The sequence below is a fragment of the Penicillium daleae genome (assembly GCF_028827525.1).
Source record: "Penicillium daleae strain IBT 16125 chromosome Unknown utg000005l_segment0_segment0, whole genome shotgun sequence".
NCBI classification, from domain to species: Eukaryota; Fungi; Ascomycota; class Eurotiomycetes; order Eurotiales; family Aspergillaceae; genus Penicillium; species Penicillium daleae.
The window spans coordinates 1036484-1056237 of record NW_026623153.1 but is presented as its reverse complement, the minus strand read 5'-3'; the positions used below and the strand labels follow the sequence as shown (position 1 = coordinate 1056237).

The following is a 19754-nucleotide window of genomic DNA, read 5'->3' as shown; positions in this document are numbered from 1 at the left end:
AGAAGTTCGATGCCCTTATTTCGTATATCCCCTCCTAAAATTTACTGAGCACTGTGGGGTATATAAATACTCCCGGCTATTTCCTGATGTGTGAATCGCATGCACACAGAGGCAGCACCTTCGCCAGAATATATCATTCGTCGCTGTCTATTTACTGCGAGGACTGACCTTCAAATTGAATCAGTTACATCAACTTACATTGCGGTGAGACACGACCAATGCATTATTATTTACTGCATAGTAGACCATTTCACTAGACCCGGCGAGCCTAAGCGATTCTACTTGATAGCTATCGAAAAGATTTATATGTCCTGTATTTAAAGTTCAAATATCTAGGAAATGTATACCACCGTGTTTAAAGTCGGTGAACGAAATAAACGAAATACCGAGTACCTAGGTGACTGTTTTGATTATGATTTCGCCACCCGCCATTTTTATATCCTCCATAGTGGCGACTACCATTCAAAAACCGTCAACAACCAGCCTCGGTCCGTTGCCAGCTCTGGGAACAGTAGTTACAGACATCTCATTTACTAATCAGGATCTCTCATCTTATGGTCTTTTTTTGGTGATCTGTGTCTAGCCTCGGCATAACAATGCTCATCACCGGCCTCTGCGGCAATAGACGTAGATAGGCAAACCCCTCAGCCGTTACTCAATTTCCATGATATAAACCCCCACGCCAGCCCCTAGTACTACTCACTCAATCGGCGGATATCTCCCTGCGGACTAGACTCTAGCGAGATTGATTAAATTTTCTTGATTTACGAGAAGCACGATTTTGCCTATACCTTCTCCATATGTCTTCCTTCCTTCGCGCCGACGTTTACGTGTCGTCTCGTCTGCCGGTTGCGACGCCAAGACGCGGAGACCCTGGCGGCTGGTCACCTATCTCATGCACGTTAATACAAGGCGACTCTAAAGCCGTTCTGGTTGACACACCGATTTCCATCGCGCAGACGGAAGACCTGGTTCGCTGGATCAAAGAAACAGCCCCAGGTAAAGATCTTCAGTATATCTATATCACCCATGGCCATGGCGACCACTGGTTTGGAATTACAGTATTGCGAAAGTTCTGGCCGAATGTGCGTGCCATAGCCACCCCTGGCACCGTCGTGCATATGAAACGGGAGCTGGATCCTGCGACATTTGAAGGATTCTGGCTCAAGAACTTTCCGGGTGACCAGATCGCCCAACCCGTCACTTTGGCTGAGCCAATGGAGTCAAACACGTTTCGCCTCGAGGACCACGATTTTCATGCCATCGACGTTGGCCATACCGATACCTATAACTCAACTGTGCTCCATGTTCCCAGCCTACATCTTGTTGTGGCTGGAGACGTTGTGTATGGAGATGTGCATCAGTTTTTCGGTGAGGCAAAAACGACTGAGAGGAGGAAAGAATGGCTTCGGGCCCTCGATACTATTGAAGCCCTAGAACCGCATACTGTTGTTGCAGGCCATAAGCGAGCCGGTACAGTCGATGGGATATTCAACCTGAGATCGACCAGAGAGTATATTCTGACGTTTGAGGACGCAGTTAAAACGTCTTCAAACTGGGAGGAGCTGTGGGAGAAGATGAAGACGTTGTATCCGGGGCGAATCAATACAAATGCCATCATGCATGGAGCCATAGCAGCGTTTAGCTAGCGTATCGGGCGAATGAGGGATTAGGGATGAATAGGGTTATTCTGTAACGTTATCTGTTATACAGGGAACGTAATGAGCAACGTTTTAGGGCAGAGTCATCGTCGAGATGGAACATCTAAAATCATGTAGACCAACGCATACGCGAAAAGACTGATACCTATGAAACAACTAATCCATCAAATACTGCATCCAACAGCCGAGAATAAACTTCCAAGGACTGCTCAATAAACCTAAAGAGTGTGTTGACTAATCTTAAAAAGTTCGCCAATAGGCTCATATTTGCCGTCGCCCCAGTTTAGGAATTTCGGATTAGTGATCAACCCGTGACGAGCCGCAAGTCTGATTACTACCACCAAAATACTGCGCTATTTCATTTCCGGTGGGTCGTCCCGTGTTACCAAACAATTTGCCACCACTGTATTTCATGCTTACGACACCCTACGGCGAAGTCCGTATTAATACCGTGTGGTGATTTATCTCGAGTGACAAGAGAGGGAGCGTGAAGATCCGTCGGTATCTTCCTTAATATATATAGCCAGGCGTTACCGGATAATGTAAGTGGTAGCTATCCAGAGTTACACCATTGCAACTAATTCGATATTTTATCAAGCGTGCGTTACAGCAAACTGGCGGAGAAGCATTCAGTCTAATCGTCAACACTTGTCAAATCATTGCCAGCTCCTGAAAATTAGCGATCATGTCGGCTCGAGATTCCGGGCAGGCCATCCGACCCGACAGATCGCTCACATCGCACGCCGGCTTACCGATTCCTGCTCAGGATGGACAGCAACAATTGATATCTCCACCTCAAAGCCGGGAAAATTCGAATGCTACCACACCGCCAACCATATTGCCGGTACTTTCTGCTTCTATGTACCCGATTCCAGAAGCCCAGAGTCAAAATCCCGGCGTTGAAGATCGAGTTCCTCCGTACGGGGGATTTTTTGTATTTCAACAGGAGATCGAGAATGATGACGGCCACTTCAATTCACAATTATCTCCGGCCCCTCTATCATCCAGAGCGCAAAATAACTCCCCAAAACGCGATTTGATAAAGTCCGGAGAGAAGACAGAGAGCAAGCCCGCCCGAAAGAGAGGCAGGCCGAGAAAAATAGTCAATCTTGATAATACAGGATCTGATGAGGTAGTATTTCCTTCCACCCCATCAAGCATTGAATTTCTGTTATAATGGTCCAAATTTTCTTGCATTGCTTGTAATGTTGTCTTTTCTCCTTCTCTTGGATTGTTTCTGTATTATCCCCCAGTTCTAACGCGCTCATAGCACCGCCGAACCCAGCTTCGTCTCGCACAAAGGGCGTATCGATGCCGAAAAGAGACAAAAATATCGGCTTTAGAGAATCGCATCGCCGAACTGGAATGTACAATTAAGAGGATGGGTGGCTCACATGAGGCCTAGCAAAGATGTTTCGGATGAGACATTTTGAAAGCTAAACCTTCCTCTTCAACCACCAACATTTTTTATTTTTGGTACTCGCCCAACAGATAACAGAGCTTGATGAAACTCTTGACTGCAGTCTCCCGTTAAGAAAGAAGACTCTTCCCTACCAATGACCGTACGGATATGTGGATCATGGTTCCTGATGGGATCCGAATCCCACAGCCTATTTGATGCCAACCTACAGATCTTGACCCTGTGTTGATGGCTGTGCTGGTATTGGTTGTGTGCCGTGCAACGAGCAGTATTGCGACTTTCAATTGAATATACAAGGACACATGCACCATATTTCTTTATATTTATATCTGCGATAATTATGCGATCGGTTCGCGCATCATGCCTATGTTAACCAAATCATGAAGTTTATCGTCAATAGTTCCAGCCCCAACTAAGACTCGTCTCGTTGTGTTAGTGATACTCTCTACAATACCATAAAGAGATCCCCATTCAGTCCCAGCGGGAAGAGGTAAGGCTGTACGTCGTACACGATTCTTTTCATCCGGCTTTTAAACTTGCCTGGAGTTATTCCTAATCCATCAAGTCAAAATTCTTGATGCGTGAATCTGAGCTGAACACTTCAGCTGTCTCGTTATATTTTACAGTCACTCAATTTCCAGTTATATAGCGTCTATGTACGTAACTATGAAATATACGAGGCAGTCGCTTAGTTTCAGCTACAATTAGAAATCCTCTTGCTGCCTTCAGCTCAGTCGTTGTGGTTTACCAGGACATCCCGCCACATATATATTGATCATGTACAGAAGACATCGCCTTCAAATGAAGTGAAACGGCACAGGCGATCAAGATAACATCCCATAACCGAATGAGTTTCATCTAATTCAACAAAAACGTGTTACCTTATATCCACATTACGGTATCCAGATCATTCTCGTTCGACATGTTTTATTCTTGGAAAGTAATCAAAACCAGTACTGTACAAACTCAGCCGCCAGGGGAAGAATAGAACAGACTTCCATGCCGTTCCAAATACCGCACGCTCGCCGTTATTTGGAAACTGCCCGTTTGGCGTCCATGTGGATCTTTAAGATGGGTGCTATGTTCTCTGGCTGCACCCGTTCCCACAGCGATCCTTTGCCAGCATTTCTGCCCTCTTCATCTTCTCGACGGAAATATTCTTCGACAGTTCGGATACGATGGGGGTGAACCGTATCCAGCAATGCGTAATCCCGACGGATGACTCCCTGATTCTTTCCTGAGTGGCGCCACATATTCCAGAAGCCAGTGAAGTTCTGTTTGACCGTCATGGATGCAGGGTCATTGCGATCCGCGCTATATCCAGCAACGTGGTCTGCATAAGCAGACATAGGACCAGATTGCCAGTATTCCTCCATGGGGGTGTCAACATATCGTGCCCGGTGGCCGGTAACTTTCTCAAAGGCCTTTGCGAGATCAACATAGTGAACATGGTCCATGGCAACCTCGAGATTAGTCCCATTGGACCGGGCTGGATCATCGAAGATCCAGCGGGCGTAATTTGCGCAGTCGTCGAGGGCGACATGGGCCACCGCTCCCTCACCGAGCGGGGCGCGCCAGACCGCCACCTTTTCTCCATCATCATCTGTCACAATCGAGGGCGACATAGGGCCACCGCGAGCTATGGTCATTTCGATGTACGGACCCGTAGTGAAGACGGCAACTGCCATTTTGTACGAGCCCGGAAGGTTTGCCTTGTTACTTTCATGCTCCGCCAGGAGCCAATCGCCAACACGCCCCTTTCCATCGTAGTGGCCCGTCCGAAAGATGGGGTTGTAGCCGGATTTCTTATAGACAAAGTCCAGGTTCCCGTAGACGAAAAAGTTAATTCCTCCGTCCTCGACAGCAAGTTCATATGCCCGCATGGCCCAGTAGGTCTCCGTTTTCTCGCCAGTGTTAAAGCCATCGATGTTGACGAAGGCGCCATCGCAGCCACGGTAGCCGTTCCTGATATCTTCTTCGCTCGTAAATGAGCCCTCAACGAGTTCGACATGACCCAATGCCAGCAGCTCTTGGGCCCGAGGTGACTTGGAGTCTCGTGTCAGGATTCGGCAGAAGTACTTGCCGTCGGAGACGAGACCGCGCACCACAGGGAGACCCTGGGCTCCGGTTCCGCCAATGACGAAGATCTTCGTGACAGAGTGAGATGACATTAAGATCAACTTGAGATATTGAGAATGCTGCTTTACTGGCAGTCCGTTTCGTTGCTTTTGTGGCTTATTCGCGGGTACTGGGGATGCTGATTAAGGTCTTGAACCTAAAGGGATCGGGGATTCCACAGACCCGGTTTATATATGTGGTGATCACCGTCCGAAAAATTATGTCCAGCCCCCGGCTAATTCTATATGATTATTCTCTATTTCTGATCAGATAATGGATGAGAAAATACGGTGGAACAATATTCTCAACGTCTGCTTTCAGACATTCGCGCACGCATATTTAAATTTGTCTTTAATTATGCCGAGGTCAAAATCACCACACGATGCGGCTTTCCAGCGTCTTTCGTGTTGAGTCAACCGAAAATGTCTCAAGAGCCAAATTCTGTTCATCAGATAGTCTCAAAAATGCACATCGATGTTGACTAATCAAATATTGCATGCGCCTCGGGTATGCTCTCCCTCCCGCCCCCTTTGCTAACAAAACATGAATATTTCATCAAGCGCATCCGTCAAACAAAATACAGGCAGCCAACGAAAGATTTCCCTTCCTGCAAAATCCTCAAGAGATAATCCATATTATAGAATTAGGCCTCGGTCATTCCCAGAGCCCTGATTAATCAGCACGGATAGGGCGGATGTGAGATATCGCAATAGACAAAATACTGGATTCTCCCTTCCACGTGTTGTATCTTGACCTCGCCATATTGCCTATTCGGGTTCCCATGGGTAACCCACGATCCGCCAAAGACCCGTGAGGCCCTAAATTACAGAATTGCCAATGAAATACACGTAATTACCCGTAGAAAATGCGAGTAATATTGTCTATATTCCTGTTATCGATTATCCTGAGCGGGTTTTACGGCCGGGGTCGAAACCCGGCCCGCGTTTTTGGCGAGGCCTGAAGTCTGTATCCGCCACTTCTAACCGGTGATAAAAAAGACGCGGGGCTGCCTCTGCAGTTCATCTTAATGCTTTATTTCAAGCACACCAGAATGGTAACGATCAACCTGTGACCAAGACGCTCTTAGACATTGTCTTCAAGATGCTCGTAGTCCAGCAGAAGGTCTCCATCGTTCTGGACGCGTTGGATGAATTGAAAACAAGGGATGATGTTCTCCTGTGGATCAAGAACGTGGTGTCCAGACCAGAGTTAGGCCATGTCCAGCTGCTTTATACCTGCCGTCTACTAGCTGCCTGCCGTCTACTAGGTGCCTGCCGTCTACTAGGTGCCTGCCGTCTACTAGGTACCTACTGTCTACCTGCTGCCTGCTATCCACTAGGTGCCTACCATCCACTAGGTGCCTGCCGTCTACTAGGTACCTACCATCTACTTAGTACCTGCCGTCTACTTGGTGCCTACCGTCTACTAGGTGCCTACCGTCTACTAGGTGCCTGCCGTCTACTAGGTGCCTGCTGTCTACTTAGTACCTACCGTCTACTAGGTGCCTACCGTCTACTAGCTGCCTGCCGTCTACTAGCTTACTACTAGCCTAGTCCCTGCCTAGGCTGCCGGCCCCTACTACTAGCTTAGTATTAGTAGCCTTATAGTAGTACCCTAGCTATAGTAGCCTAGTAGTAGTAGCTTTATACTAGCCTATCTTAGCTAGTAGGAAAATCTAGTAGTACTTCGGTCATTCCTTATAGTATAGAGACTAATTACGTAATTCCCACCTACTAGCCCTCTAGCTATATAGTAGATCTACCTAATATAGAAGACCTGATTTAAATAGCTTAGCTTATTAGCTAGTTATAAGGCTTAGGAGTAGATAGCCCTATAGCCCTAGAGTGCCAGATTGCTAAGGCTACTAATATAGGCTTAGGAAGGCTGGCCGAAAGCAGTATAGCTTACCCGTAGGTACTGGCCTTGGCATCCCCCATCAAAAAATAATTCACGTAACCCAGGCCCTATAGGGTAACCCCTTTCTAGCTATAAATCTAGTAATATTTTTTGATAGGAAGATAATTTAGGCTATATTATTAAAAGATTTCGAAGACCCGATCGGAAAATTCCACTATTTAATATACTTGGGGGGGGGATCGGAAAATTCCACTATTTAATATACTTTGGGGGGGGGGGGGGGAGGATTTAAACCTTAAATTTATGCCCCCCCCCCCCCCCCCGGCCAAGACTTTCTTAACTATGTGCCCCCCCGGGGCATGGCCCGACTATATTTAGGGTCTAATCTGAGGTCAATGCCTTGGCCTTTAATTTAGCGAACGGATGTAATTAGCAGCTGATTTATTTTATAGAAATAATGAAGCATAAAAGAGTGTACGGATTTATCGTCTTTATGAATTTCTCTTTGCAGACGCTGGAATTGAATCGGGCCCGGAATGCTATTTTTTGAAGCAGCTTTATAGCAATAAGTAGTTTTGTCATGTCATTCACCGAATGCAGGCAGGAAAAAGAAAGCTTTGGTTACTCTTCAGCCAAATTTCCTTGTCGCATGGTTACCTGATTTGTGGGTCATGTAACCCTAGAAGATTGAAACTCTGTTTTAACCATAGAATGCTAAGAGGATATCCCGTGTGGTTCTATTCGAACTGTGAATGGGACAGTCTAATAATAAATTTGGTGTACAGAGTCGATTCCAGCTCCAAGAAGCAGTTGAAGCGAATCTTACGCGTCTATCTATAGATACTCATACGCTTCTCTTCTACACAGCGCAACCGGCGATTACCAATGCGTAGATGTTAAGAGATGCAGAATATTTTATTGCATTGTCTGCTCAGCTGATAGTGGTTGACAGTTCAGACCATTTAGATACTATGTTGCTGATGTGTATGATTCATATCAATTTCACCCACTGCTTTACCACCCGGGAGAAGCTATAAATTCGGGACGAACCTCCTGCCTTATCTTCATTCGCTAAAATTTGAACAAAAGAAAACAGGGTCATTGGGGCAATAGCCAACGGCCAATTGGCCCCCAACACCAGTGGAGCTGCTGGAAGCCGAAGATCCGAGGGATATTATATGTTAGTATAAGGGACGCCACTTATATGTCAAAAAATATATGATCGAACTGAGGCATAAGTGGTGTTTGAACAGCAACTTCACTGAATATAGATGATTGACAAGCTTTTTATTTTTATCAGTGGAAGGATATATCAATTGTCCCGAAGCGTGACATCGATGTCAAAAATCAGAGGCCTTTGCTAACCAGACGCTGACTCAAAAGACAAACTGACGTTCATGCTGAACTTTTGATATAGGTTATCCTTTTTTGAATTAAGCGCACGGTTTCTTTTGAAAAAAATCTAGACCAAGAACAGGCATGACACTTCGACCTATTCGACTAGGCGTCTTACAGCTTGGTCATGGGGGGTTTTCTTGGGGATATGGTGGGGATATGGGGATAGAGGTGTCATGGTGAGGAATTTGAATAATGATATGAGTGCTTGCAGACATCTTTACTCAATGCGTACGTTATTTCCATGGGTTCCACTGTTCCCGCCCGGGCGGCCTAAAAGATGGTCACGTCCTTTAAGTTTCTAGGTAGCCGCTAAAGACTCTGTTCGTTGCAAGGGCTGCTACAGCTTGTAACTTTTCTTGGCCCTTTTTTAGCTTTCGAGCAATCTAGCCTTTCTTAAATAACATGATAAAAGATCCCCTTAATGCGGTAGAGAGCGCAAGGTAACTATAAGCGCTAGTGAACTCAACCCACAACCCAACGGATGAGAGATGTTCTCCACTAATTCCTTGACTTTATGCTAACCGCAGGCCTGGTGTTGTAGTCACATGCGGAGGCTTGCAGGGAGGAAGTGGGGCGGAGGGCCCCACCTTGCTCAGCTTCATCCATTAGGCGGTGTCGGTGTTTGTGAGATTGTTTTGAAAGCTTGGCAGTACCTTTGAACCATTTTTCGCTGGTACGGTTCTGGTCTCGGCCCTCAAGAGCTTTTAATTCCAAGACAACTGAACCGAGTTGTAAACTTCAAACCCAATTCGAACATACGACTCGAGGGATATCGTAACCTATGCCGAAAGTCTAATTGAATCGATCCATTGACATTCCCAATTTCAAATTAGACTTCCGCAAAACCCAACTTGGGTCGAAGGTCTCGACCCAAAACCCAGCGATGAAAAATATATAACCCAGATTTTTACATTAAAATACATAAATATGCGAAGATTTTCCTAATTAGGACTACTTATACATACTTATGCATAGAGTTGGGTCGAAAATGGGTTATTGGGTTCTTGGCAATGCCAAGATTGGGTCAAAAGTTGGGTTTTGCGGAAGTCTATTTCAAATCCATATTCCATCCATCCTCACAGTATCCCGCACAGGGTTGTTTAGATGCCATAAGGTTTGATGCCTTTCGCGGCTAAAATCTAGCCTCAGCTCTTGGACAATTTTGATTCGGTCCAATATATTCGTCATAGAAGTAACTTACCAAAGTATGCAGTGGTCGATCCACGTTCCAGAGGAAAATGTATTCCGTAGACATACATCAGTATGACGACCACCAGGTAAAATTTAAAGCTGCGCTCATCACTGCACTAAGCATACCATGTGCTGCACCTCTAAGTGATAAATTTCACTTAGTAGATTGCTCAATGTAGGGCTCAATATCGTTACATAATCATACGCTGTGCTGCCTATAAATACACCCGAAGTAATCCTTCAACTATCTTCTCTCATTGCCTCTATCCCATATTGTCGGCCTCATATCACCTATGGTACCGACAAGCCGACTAAAGTTAATCCTGATCCACAGTATTTAAATCAACCGCACCAACCTAAACCTCCCATAATGAGTACTCAACCGAAAGTCGTGCCAGGGCAATGGATCGTCAGTGTCAAGCCTTATTTGACCCCCGAGTTGCTGCAAAGCGAGCATCTCTCTGCACTAGAAGACATGACGATCGATCCCAGTACCCCTTTCAAGATGGAAGTCCTCCAAAAGTTCGACCTTCCCGAAATAAAAGGCTACTCAGCTAAGTTTGATGACGCAACTAAAATCGAGCTAGAGAGAATGCCTCATGTGAGCAAACAAGTCACTGATAGAATTTTGTAATTTGTCACTTCAGAAGTAAGTTTTGCTGACCCCAACTCTTCTTCACATTCCAGGTCCTGGCTATCGAGCCAGAGCAGCTATACAGCCACTGCGCTGTTCAGGCTGACGCGCCGTGGGGCCTAGGTCGTATCTCAACACGTACCAGACTCGGCCCTCCCCCCCTACAGCTACCAGTACAGGGAAGACGCGGCTGGCACCAATACAGTCGTCTATATCATCGATACAGGCATCAACGACCAGCATGTTGAATTTGAGAGGCGGGCCAGTAAGGGACCCAAGTTCGTGTCCGACGGTCCATCAAGCGACGAAGATATTCATGGCCATGGTACCCATTGCGCTGGTACGATTGCTAGTCGGGCGTACGGTGTGGCCAAGAGGGCCAACGTCGTAGGCGTCAAGGTCTTCAGCGACGCAACAGGATATGCGCAGACCAGCGACATCATCCGCGCCCTTGACTGGGTAGTTAGTGATGTCAATGAGCGGGGCATTAACGGTCATGCTGTGGTTAACATGAGTCTTGGAGGCGGAGCGAGTCCGGCTCTGGATAATGCTGTTGGGTCTGCTGTCCGTCACGGGACTGTGGTCTGTGTGGCTGCCGGCAATGGAGGTGATGTAGGTCAAGGGTGTATGACAAGCATCATTTGATTACTGACCTGTGAACAGCTGGCCGAGAATGGTTCCCCTGCTCGCGAGCCGCTTGCCATTACCGTTGGTGCAACAGATGTTGGAGACACACTTGCGTCTTTCTCAGGCTACGGAAAGAGTATGTCAATGAGTTCTCGGGAATCAAGCTTCTCTTAGAGCTTCGTTGCTAATGTGGTGATATAGTCGTTGACATACTTGCTCCTGGTGTCGATGTTCTTTCCTGCTGGATAGGTAGCCAAACGGCAACTAGGAGTATCAGTGGAACGTCTATGGGTAAATATATGCCAGTCTTGCAAAAGATCTTGATATGCTGACTGTTCGTCTAAGCAACACCTCACGTGTCGGGCGTCGCCAGCTGCCTCCTTAGTGATGCTTCTTGGACTCAACGCGACCCTTCCGAGATAATGCCCAGGATGCTTATTCTCGCAGACAAAAACAAAATCAACGGAATTACTCCCCCCAGGGAGAGGACAATTGACGCGTTGCTGCAAAATACCACTGGCGCGACTGACTAGTCGGTTGGAAAGTCTGGTGAAGGATTTCCTAATTTCAACTAGTTATACTGGCGGATCCAATCTTTTATTTTGAATTTTCTTACTTTTGAAGTGGTTACTTTGAGTACCCTCCATTTTCACTCCATTCTGTCTTTCTCCGTCAGCTGAGAGTATCAGTCGAAAAGTCTCGCCCCGTTCCCGCGACAAGTTAGCATGAATCAATTACTGTGCCATCGTTGAGGAGGCTTCCCTGTTCATAAAAGAGACTATAGACAACCGTAGTTTGTAATGAAGGAGATCGATCCGATGACACTAACCAGAGCTCTCGCAATGGGTCTCGGTAAAGTAGGGGGAATCTAACGAACGAGGGTTTCCAGTAGGTAGCGCGTGTTGCGTTTGATTATAGGGCTCGACGCTCAAGTTGTGCCCAGTGAGCAAAAGCTGCCAGAGGCCAAGCACTAAAACAGACAGCGAAGCCAAGACCTGGCATAGAAAATCCGCTTAACTTCACGGGAATCGAAAAGGAAATTTAATATTGACTGCTGTCAATTTTCAAGGGAAGAACACCATTGTCAGAGCAGCAATCGCATTCATGCTAGTGCTACCGCGCTTCATACTAGTCTCAAGGTGCATGTTACTGGCCGCGCCTTGCTGTGACACAAGAATGGACATCATCATCAACGCGCTCTTCTGACGAAATTTATAATTCTTGAACCACAATTTCTGCTTTTGCATGGACTGGATTCATTGATATTCGACCGAGCAGAGCTGAAGCATCTCAATCGACCCTCTGCCTTGGTCCTGTACAAGCGCTTCCTCTGCAGTCAGCTACTCGTGTGAGAGAGCCATAACTAACAAAACTAAATTGCTGCTGATTCCTATAACACAGCGAAGAAGCCCCGAGACGGGTGCCAATGGTACCCATCTCCAGGTGCTTCATGTTAGACTTATAGGCATTCAATCAGCAGTCATGTCGCCGATTCGGACAGAGGACGAGGCAGACAGCGGAGGTCCGTGCGGTGTTGACTACTGTAGCTAGTTAACTTACCTTCATCCGTTGGCATGTCATATTCTTGGTTTACCACCGAGGCATCTCCCAGGGCAGGCCTTGCTGGGAGGGGAGGCAAAGTTGGAAAGCAAACTATAGCCTTATTTTGCTGCCCATATTGGGTATTACTATCGTTTTAAGAGAAAACCGTCGTCCCCATACCTGTTTGTCACTGTTAGCTACTGAGGGCACTGCGGTAGATATATATTTAAAACCAGTTTGTGTTTGGGAATGGAATTTAAATCGTAAGGCTCTCGTACCAAAATCTACAAGTGCGACCCCATACACCTCCAAAAATAGAACCTTGAGCGCCCCAAGGAACTACCAAGAACTGGGCAGGTTGCCCAGGATGGCTAATTGAACCCGGGTTGAACCTCAATTGAACCCCAGGTCATCACGTGATAATTGCGGCTATGCCTCTATTGGTATAACTAACTAGTAAACGAGGGGATTGCTCAATGGCAGTCTGGGCGGAACAGACAGGTCGAGACACGAAGGAGATGGGCTATTAGCAGAGGGGAAAGGCACTAGTAAACCCCACCAACATAGCCAAAAAAAAGAATAGGCCAGATGGCAGTGTCTCTTGGGGATCAGGCTTTCCTGGGGGAATTCTGTATCGACCAATCAGGGTGCAAAGAAAATGGTTGGAGAAGCAGCAGCAAAATGGCGTATAAAATCGATTCTCCTTCGTGCGTAAAGAGTGTGTGTCTCCGAAAGGGTCCTCGTCTCTCATAGAGGCCTTTCGCCGGAATCCTTCGCATCAACAAATCAAACCAGCCAATCAGCGCAAAGGAATCCCACAAGCCAAAAACCGAAGAGAGGAAGCCCGAAAGCCAAACCAGAAGAAACCAATACAACCAAGCCAGCAAGGAAATAGTCGCCTAACCTGTCAGGCAGCTATCCACCCATCATCAATTCCCCCACTAACACTAACTAGTTATGGGCTCAAGGACATGACTAATCGTGGCGGATTTACATTATCTCCTTTCTCCAGGTATCCACCAAATTCAGCTGCATCGACGGACTCCCGTTCATGGGCAAACTTAATTTGCCAGCCAAATCTCACATAATCAACCCTCTTTCCATTCTGCCAAATCTTGATCAGCAACGGGAGCCGAAGGGATCTGCGGCTTTTTCAGCGAAAGCCCCGCCCCTGCCGTTCCAGTGTACCGGAAATGGCACGCAAACTTCCTTTCCCACGGAGAGATCTACCTCCTTCAGTGGAGACGGTCGTATCCTCGTCCTTATCTACAAGTATGATCTTCTTACAGTAACAAGGTAATTGCCAGAGTGAAGGAGTGAGTCATCATGGTGAAGCCTAACATTTGAACTATCAACCTGGGCTCTCTACAGTAATGTGAAAGAACCCCGCGAGCTATTCCGTCTGCAGAGAAGGACCCGGCACTATAATTGATTATTCAACAGGGTTACTATGTAATTTTGTAAGCTAAAAGCATTGTAACTAAATATCTCCGACCGTGCATAGATGAGCCAGAAGCAAACCAGCCAAATAGTATTCATGTTTCAGGACAATTGTCCGTAGTCAGTCCGGGGAGCCTTTGGCCAGTATTGGTTTGATTGGCTGGACTTTCAGCACTCTTGGCGTGAGGCCCCTTGCCCCTTCCCACTTCAAGAAGCAAGAAGGGCTATAGCTCATCTTAATTGGTTGAATCGCCCTTGGGATGTAAGTTTTGTGAACGACCGCTGGATCTAAGACTTTGGCTGCTTAAGGAGGTGCAATCATCGGAGACGTCCTTACACTCTGAAGTTCAATGGCTCCTTATGCCACTAGAGTCTGAGTACTCTCACAACTCTCACGTGGGCGATTGAGATCATCGGCCAACTCTATCTCTCGCCAATTTTGTTCCGATCCACAATTTAGGCGTGTCTCGAGCACCAAAAGCAGAACCAGAATAAACCAAAATACCAGGATATTGCAGTTGACGATCTCCTGCCTCAGTTATCAGTGAATACTTAGAGTATTGTGCATATTTCACCGATATTTGCTCCGGCGCCATGAGACCCCGCAGATTATTCCCCAAATACCCAAGAAAGTCTGCTGCTATTCAACTTCCCGTCAGCTGTCCTAGGCTTGTAGACCGTCGTGTCGTGTAAGGCGACTAGAAGATACGAGCCGATCAAATTGGTGACAAGCGTTTAATTAGTGCTGAGTGAGTAATTCAGGCAAAGGTTATGAACAGACAAATTGTAACTTGGCACAGTTGGCACAGGTGGCGAAGCGTGGGGTTGGTTTACCCGTTCACGTCGGCTGAGGCTTGGTATAGAGAAGCTGAATATTAGGAATGTTAGATGAATGTTGTAATCTGAGGAATTTCGAGCCAAGATTGATTTGATCAGAAAACTATCCTGAACTAACGGAACAAATTGTGTTACACAACAAGTATTCTAAATGCAGGTTTCTCTCAGCAAAGTCCATATTTAACAAGTATCTCGCACGAAGGTTGTCTCGCACGAAGGTTGTCTTGCACGAAGGTTGTCTTGCACGAAGGTTGTCTTGCACGAAGGTTGTCCTGCACGAAGGTTGTCTTGCACGAAGGTTGTCCTGCACGAAGGTTGTCTTGCACGAAGGTTGTCTTGCACGAAGGTTGTCTTGCACGAAGGTTGTCTTGCACGAAGGTTGTCTTGCACGAAGGTTGTCTTGAACAAGAAGTATCCAACTAAAGACTACCCCATATGAACACATTCCACACTTTGAAAGTACGATCACTACGTTAATGAGTAATGTAGGATAATTTACTCTTACAAGTTAGTGCACCGTTTAATTAGTCAAAAGGATTCTGCGGCGGATGAATATGGGATACTATCGATATGCCATCTGCTCTGTCAAGAGAATAGGAAAATAGCTATACTGACTAATGAATAGGGTTGAATTGAACAGGGTTGAATTGAACAGGGTTGAATTGAACAGGGTTGAATTGAACAGGGTTGAATTGAACAGGGTTGACTTGAACAGGGTTGACTTGAACAGGATTGACTTGAACAGGGTTGACTTGAACAGGGTTGGGTAAAACTGATGGTTGCTACTGAATGTGTTGACTAAATGTGCCGCGGTCTTCTATTTGTCCCCATCTAGTTTGAGTCTAACTATCGAGTCGTTCCACGATCATTATTTACTTCTTGCACGTATTCTACGACATATAAGAGATGGCGTGCAAATGAAAGGCAGCAATGAATTACACAAATACATTTAAACATTATTGATAATTTTGGATTCTTAACAGTTGTTGCCACTTCCACAGCGGAGGGGCAAATATCGTGTAAAAGTTGAGGACAGATCTTGGCTTCCTCAGCCTGAACTGAGTAATAGTCTCCAGCACCGCGAAGAGGTGTCTGTCAATAGCTAGAGGACGGACGCGGAACATGTCATCGCAGCCCGACCTAGTGCTTGACGCAGGAATTATACATGACCGATGGTCTGCATGTGGAACTCAATCCGACCTAGACAACGCTCCAGGATTTTTACCCGGTACTTGATCCGGGATTTGTGCAAGACCGAAGTCTGCGTGTGGAACTGAATCCGACCTGGAGCCGTCAAGGAGCATAGCTCAGGATTTTTTACCTGGTACTTGATCCAGGATTTGTGCAAGACCGAAGTCTGCGTGTGGAACTAAATCCGACCTGGAGCCGTCAAGGAGCATAGCCCAGGATTTTTTACCTGGTACTTGATCCAGGGTTTGTGCAAGACCGAAGTCTGCGTGTGGAACTAAATCCGACCTGGAGCCGTCAAGGAGCATAGCCCAGGATTTTTTACCTGGTACTTGATCCAGGGTTTGTGCAAGACCGAAGTCTGCGTGTGGAACTAAATCCGACCTGGAGCCGTCAAGGAGCATAGCTCAGGATTTTTTACCTGGTACTTGATCCAGGATTTGTGCAAGACCGAAGTCTGCGTGTGGAACTGAATCCGACCTGGAGCCGTCAAGGAGCATAGCTCAGGATTTTTTACCTGGTACTTGATCCAGGATTTGTGCAAGACCGAAGTCTGCGTGTGGAACTGAATCCGACCTGGAGCCGTCAAGGAGCATAGCCCAGGATTTTTTACCTGGTACTTGATCCAGGGTTTGTGCAAGACCGAAGTCTGCGTGTGGAACTAAATCCGACCTGGAGCCGTCAAGGAGCATAGCCCAGGATTTTTTACCTGGTACTTGATCCAGGATTTGTGCAAGACCGAAGTCTGCGTATGGAACTTAATCCGACCTGGAGCGTGGTCCAGGATTTTTCACCTGGTGATCCAGGATTTGTGCAAGACCGAAGTCTGCGTATGGAACTTAATCCGACCTGGAGCGTGGTCCAGGATTTTTCACCTGGTGATCCAGGATTTGTGCAAGACCGAAGTCTGCGTGTGGAACTAAATCCGACCTGGAGCCGTCAAGGAGCATAGCCCAGGATTTTTTACCTGGTACTTGATCCAGGATTTGTGCAAGACCGAAGTCTGCGTGTGGAACTGAATCCGACCTGGACCACGCTCCAGGATTTGGACATTGGCTGTAATCTCGACCGTAGTGAAATTGCAGCAAATGCGTGACCTCTCTATACCCTCAAAAAGGTCTGGAAAGGTGAAGAAGGAAGAAAGGCGGATGGCTTGCTTTTAAACCTCCGGCGATGGGTCCTGACCCTTGCCGCCAATCCGACGGCTGGCCCCCAATCATGTCTCTTTCCACAAAATTACATACAGGGTGCTGTTGCAACCCGATGAATATTACGGTCACATATGATCAGGCTAAACCTAGATATTTTGGCCCATGGGCCATTCGTGCATCTGCTTCGCATAACTCTGCGTTATCGGAGAACACCCTCAGCTTGACCACGATGCTCACAGTTCAGTGGCCGGCTCAACCACCCTAACCTGCAAACTACCTAATAAATAATTAATAAATTTTTTCCGACCATTTTTACAATAATATTCTATCAACAGGAAAGACTGGTCTCGCCGTTTTCCAAACAAACAAATCTAATATGGCAAGACCGTCCAGAACGCCCCAATACAGTGTTATACAGTGTTATTATAGTACGGTGTACAAACCCAACATCCGCTTCTCTATTTCAATCCTGGTCGTTGTATTCGTTAGATACTGCGAAGATACAGTACTGTGATAAACTCAAATAGAAATACCGTGGTCTTCGCAGGTACTCTTGATTTGTCCCATCTTTATCCTTTACCTGGATAACCTCCTCATTTCAAACTCTTACTTCCGGGGCTAGTCTAAAGATCCGGGATTCTCTGATAACAAGGTTTGCCAGGACCTGGAGGGTCGAAGATACATTGGGGATGGAACAGAGGCGAGAAATTCCCGGACATTACTAGTCCAGGAAGGAGATTCGGGGAGGGGGCATATTTTGATGAATCCTGTACAGACATTTATCACTTGTGGTTTCTCAGTTGTCTCCTGACAAAGCTCCACCCTCTCCTGGAACATGCTAGCCGATTCTGAACATACATACTATAATTCAACCCAACGTCGTCTACAGGCGAGATTCGAGAAAGAGGTAAAATGATGACTTGAGGGGCGGGGCCTGCAAAGTCTTGAGATATGCCTAGACCTAAATTACTGCTCTTTTGTCCCGTGGTTGCATTGGTTGGGGGTATGTTGGAAAATCTTGTTCTCGTGGAAGCACTCTTGACCCCGCTCGTTCAAGATATCGAAGGGGCGCGGCCCATTTCTGACGGGTACGAATACTGTAACAGACCCCGGCCCTGGGAAACACATCTGCCTGCATGTCTCCGGATCGACATGCTCGGTCCCATACCCGATCAAACGCAGCGGGCCCAGTGGAGCTTAGTGACAAATTGTACAAGTGGGTCGCCGTTCGTGTGAGCATATTAGAACGTCCAAAGATAAACAGGTGGCGGAAGGTTGGCTTCATTTTGAACGCCGCTGCAGCCAAACATAACTGGTTTTAGATGTTGGTGGCGTAGCGAAGTTTTCGAGCCGATGGGCCCTCATAAGACTGCATCGCTCCTGGAGTTTCTGAGTGATTTCTTGTTCTCATTGTTCTTCATCCCAAAGACAAGTCGATACCGCAGGTAAGTCCTCGGGTTCTTGGGTGTAATATACCTAATGATAACCCCAGGTAGGCTGCACAGAAACTGTTTTGTTTTGCCGTGTCCATAAGCAAATCCATTCCCTCCGACATTGTATCAGCGACAGGCGACCCTCATTATTCGCATGGTGAACGATACGATTGCGGGTTCAGAGGCACAGGATGAAAAGCACGAAAAAATCAAATCCCCGTCAGAGCTATGTAGAGGCCACACGGAGCCAGTCACAAGTGGCAGGATTCTTGCGGGACCTGCGAAAGGAGAGAAGGCGACTTCTACGGCGACTCAAGCAGATTTATGTGCAAGTCGGGGGAACTTCGGAAGAAGAGTGCCGAGGGTTGCGGGACCAGGCCATCAGAGTCGTGGACCTCAGTATTTTACTTGAGTCCCTGATCCAGAAATCCACTGGACCCGACGATATTTGTTCCAGAGGATCGTGAGATCGTGCTGAATGTGTTAATGGAGCTCGATTTCCCCACTGGGAGCCCTCAGCTTTTTCAGAAATATTGACTACATTGTTATTTTCGTAGCCCGGGCCATTTCTCGCATGAATTGTAAAGAATTAGTACTATGCTTGGCACAGACAGTTCTAGCGTTGGGAGACATGCCAGGCATTGGGAAGGATTAGCCATCGCAGCCACAGGGAAGATGGATCCGGTAAGTTTCAGCTAATACGGAAACAATATTTCAGTTACTAGAGCAGTTTCGTTGGTGTATAATTGCTGGTATACCCGTCACTGGTCTGGTCTTTCTTGTAAGGACGTACAAATCACGGTTGAGATCATCGCTCACTAAGACTGTTGAACGCTTTTTAGTTGGCCTGTGGGGTGCTACAAGACAAGCAATAAATTACCCGCTTTCGCACCTCGAACAACTTCCTGGCAAACCTGGCAAGGGAGGTTTTTTTCCCTAAGATTCAGTCAGCCTTTGGCCTTTCATCAACTCTTCTTCACCATGCCAAAAGCCGCGACCACTTCGAGGAATCCAATGGTGCCGCCCCAACGGGCGGTTCGCCGGTCAGCAGCAGGGGCAGGGAGATCTCTTGCGCAGCCCATAGGAGCTTTACCTGGAAGCGATGGTGGTGGTCTTGAACCAACGTCGCGACGGCCAATGAATGTCAGACAAGTACCGATCCGCTCGTCAGTGTCGCGTTAAGGGGCGTACATTCTCACTCGCATACTTTTTGATAGGAACGAACTTCCCACACCTCTAGACCAGTGAATCAAGGCG

At 46.9% G+C, this 19754-nt stretch overlaps 3 protein-coding genes across 3 annotated transcripts; 2 read left to right on the top strand and 1 right to left on the bottom strand.

Annotated features, from left to right (window-relative positions):
* Positions 1-800: 800 nt before the first annotated feature.
* On the top strand, positions 801-1649 carry N7458_004667 (MBL fold metallo-hydrolase; the record flags this gene model as incomplete). Its single annotated transcript, XM_056908049.1, has 1 exon — positions 801-1649. One exon carries the CDS (start codon positions 801-803, stop codon positions 1647-1649), a length of 849 nt encoding a protein of 282 aa, XP_056766667.1.
* Positions 1650-4109: 2460 nt separating this feature from the next.
* On the bottom strand, positions 4110-5252 carry N7458_004666 (uncharacterized protein; the record flags this gene model as incomplete). Its single annotated transcript, XM_056908048.1, has 1 exon — positions 4110-5252. One exon carries the CDS (start codon positions 5250-5252, stop codon positions 4110-4112), a length of 1143 nt encoding a protein of 380 aa, XP_056766666.1.
* A 4763-nt stretch (positions 5253-10015) lies between these two features.
* Positions 10016-11439, top strand: N7458_004665 (S8 family peptidase; the record flags this gene model as incomplete). Its single annotated transcript, XM_056908047.1, has 5 exons — positions 10016-10246; positions 10403-10891; positions 10943-11042; positions 11108-11197; positions 11252-11439. 5 exons carry the CDS (start codon positions 10016-10018, stop codon positions 11437-11439), a joined length of 1098 nt encoding a protein of 365 aa, XP_056766665.1.
* Between the last annotated feature and the right edge of the window lie 8315 nt (positions 11440-19754).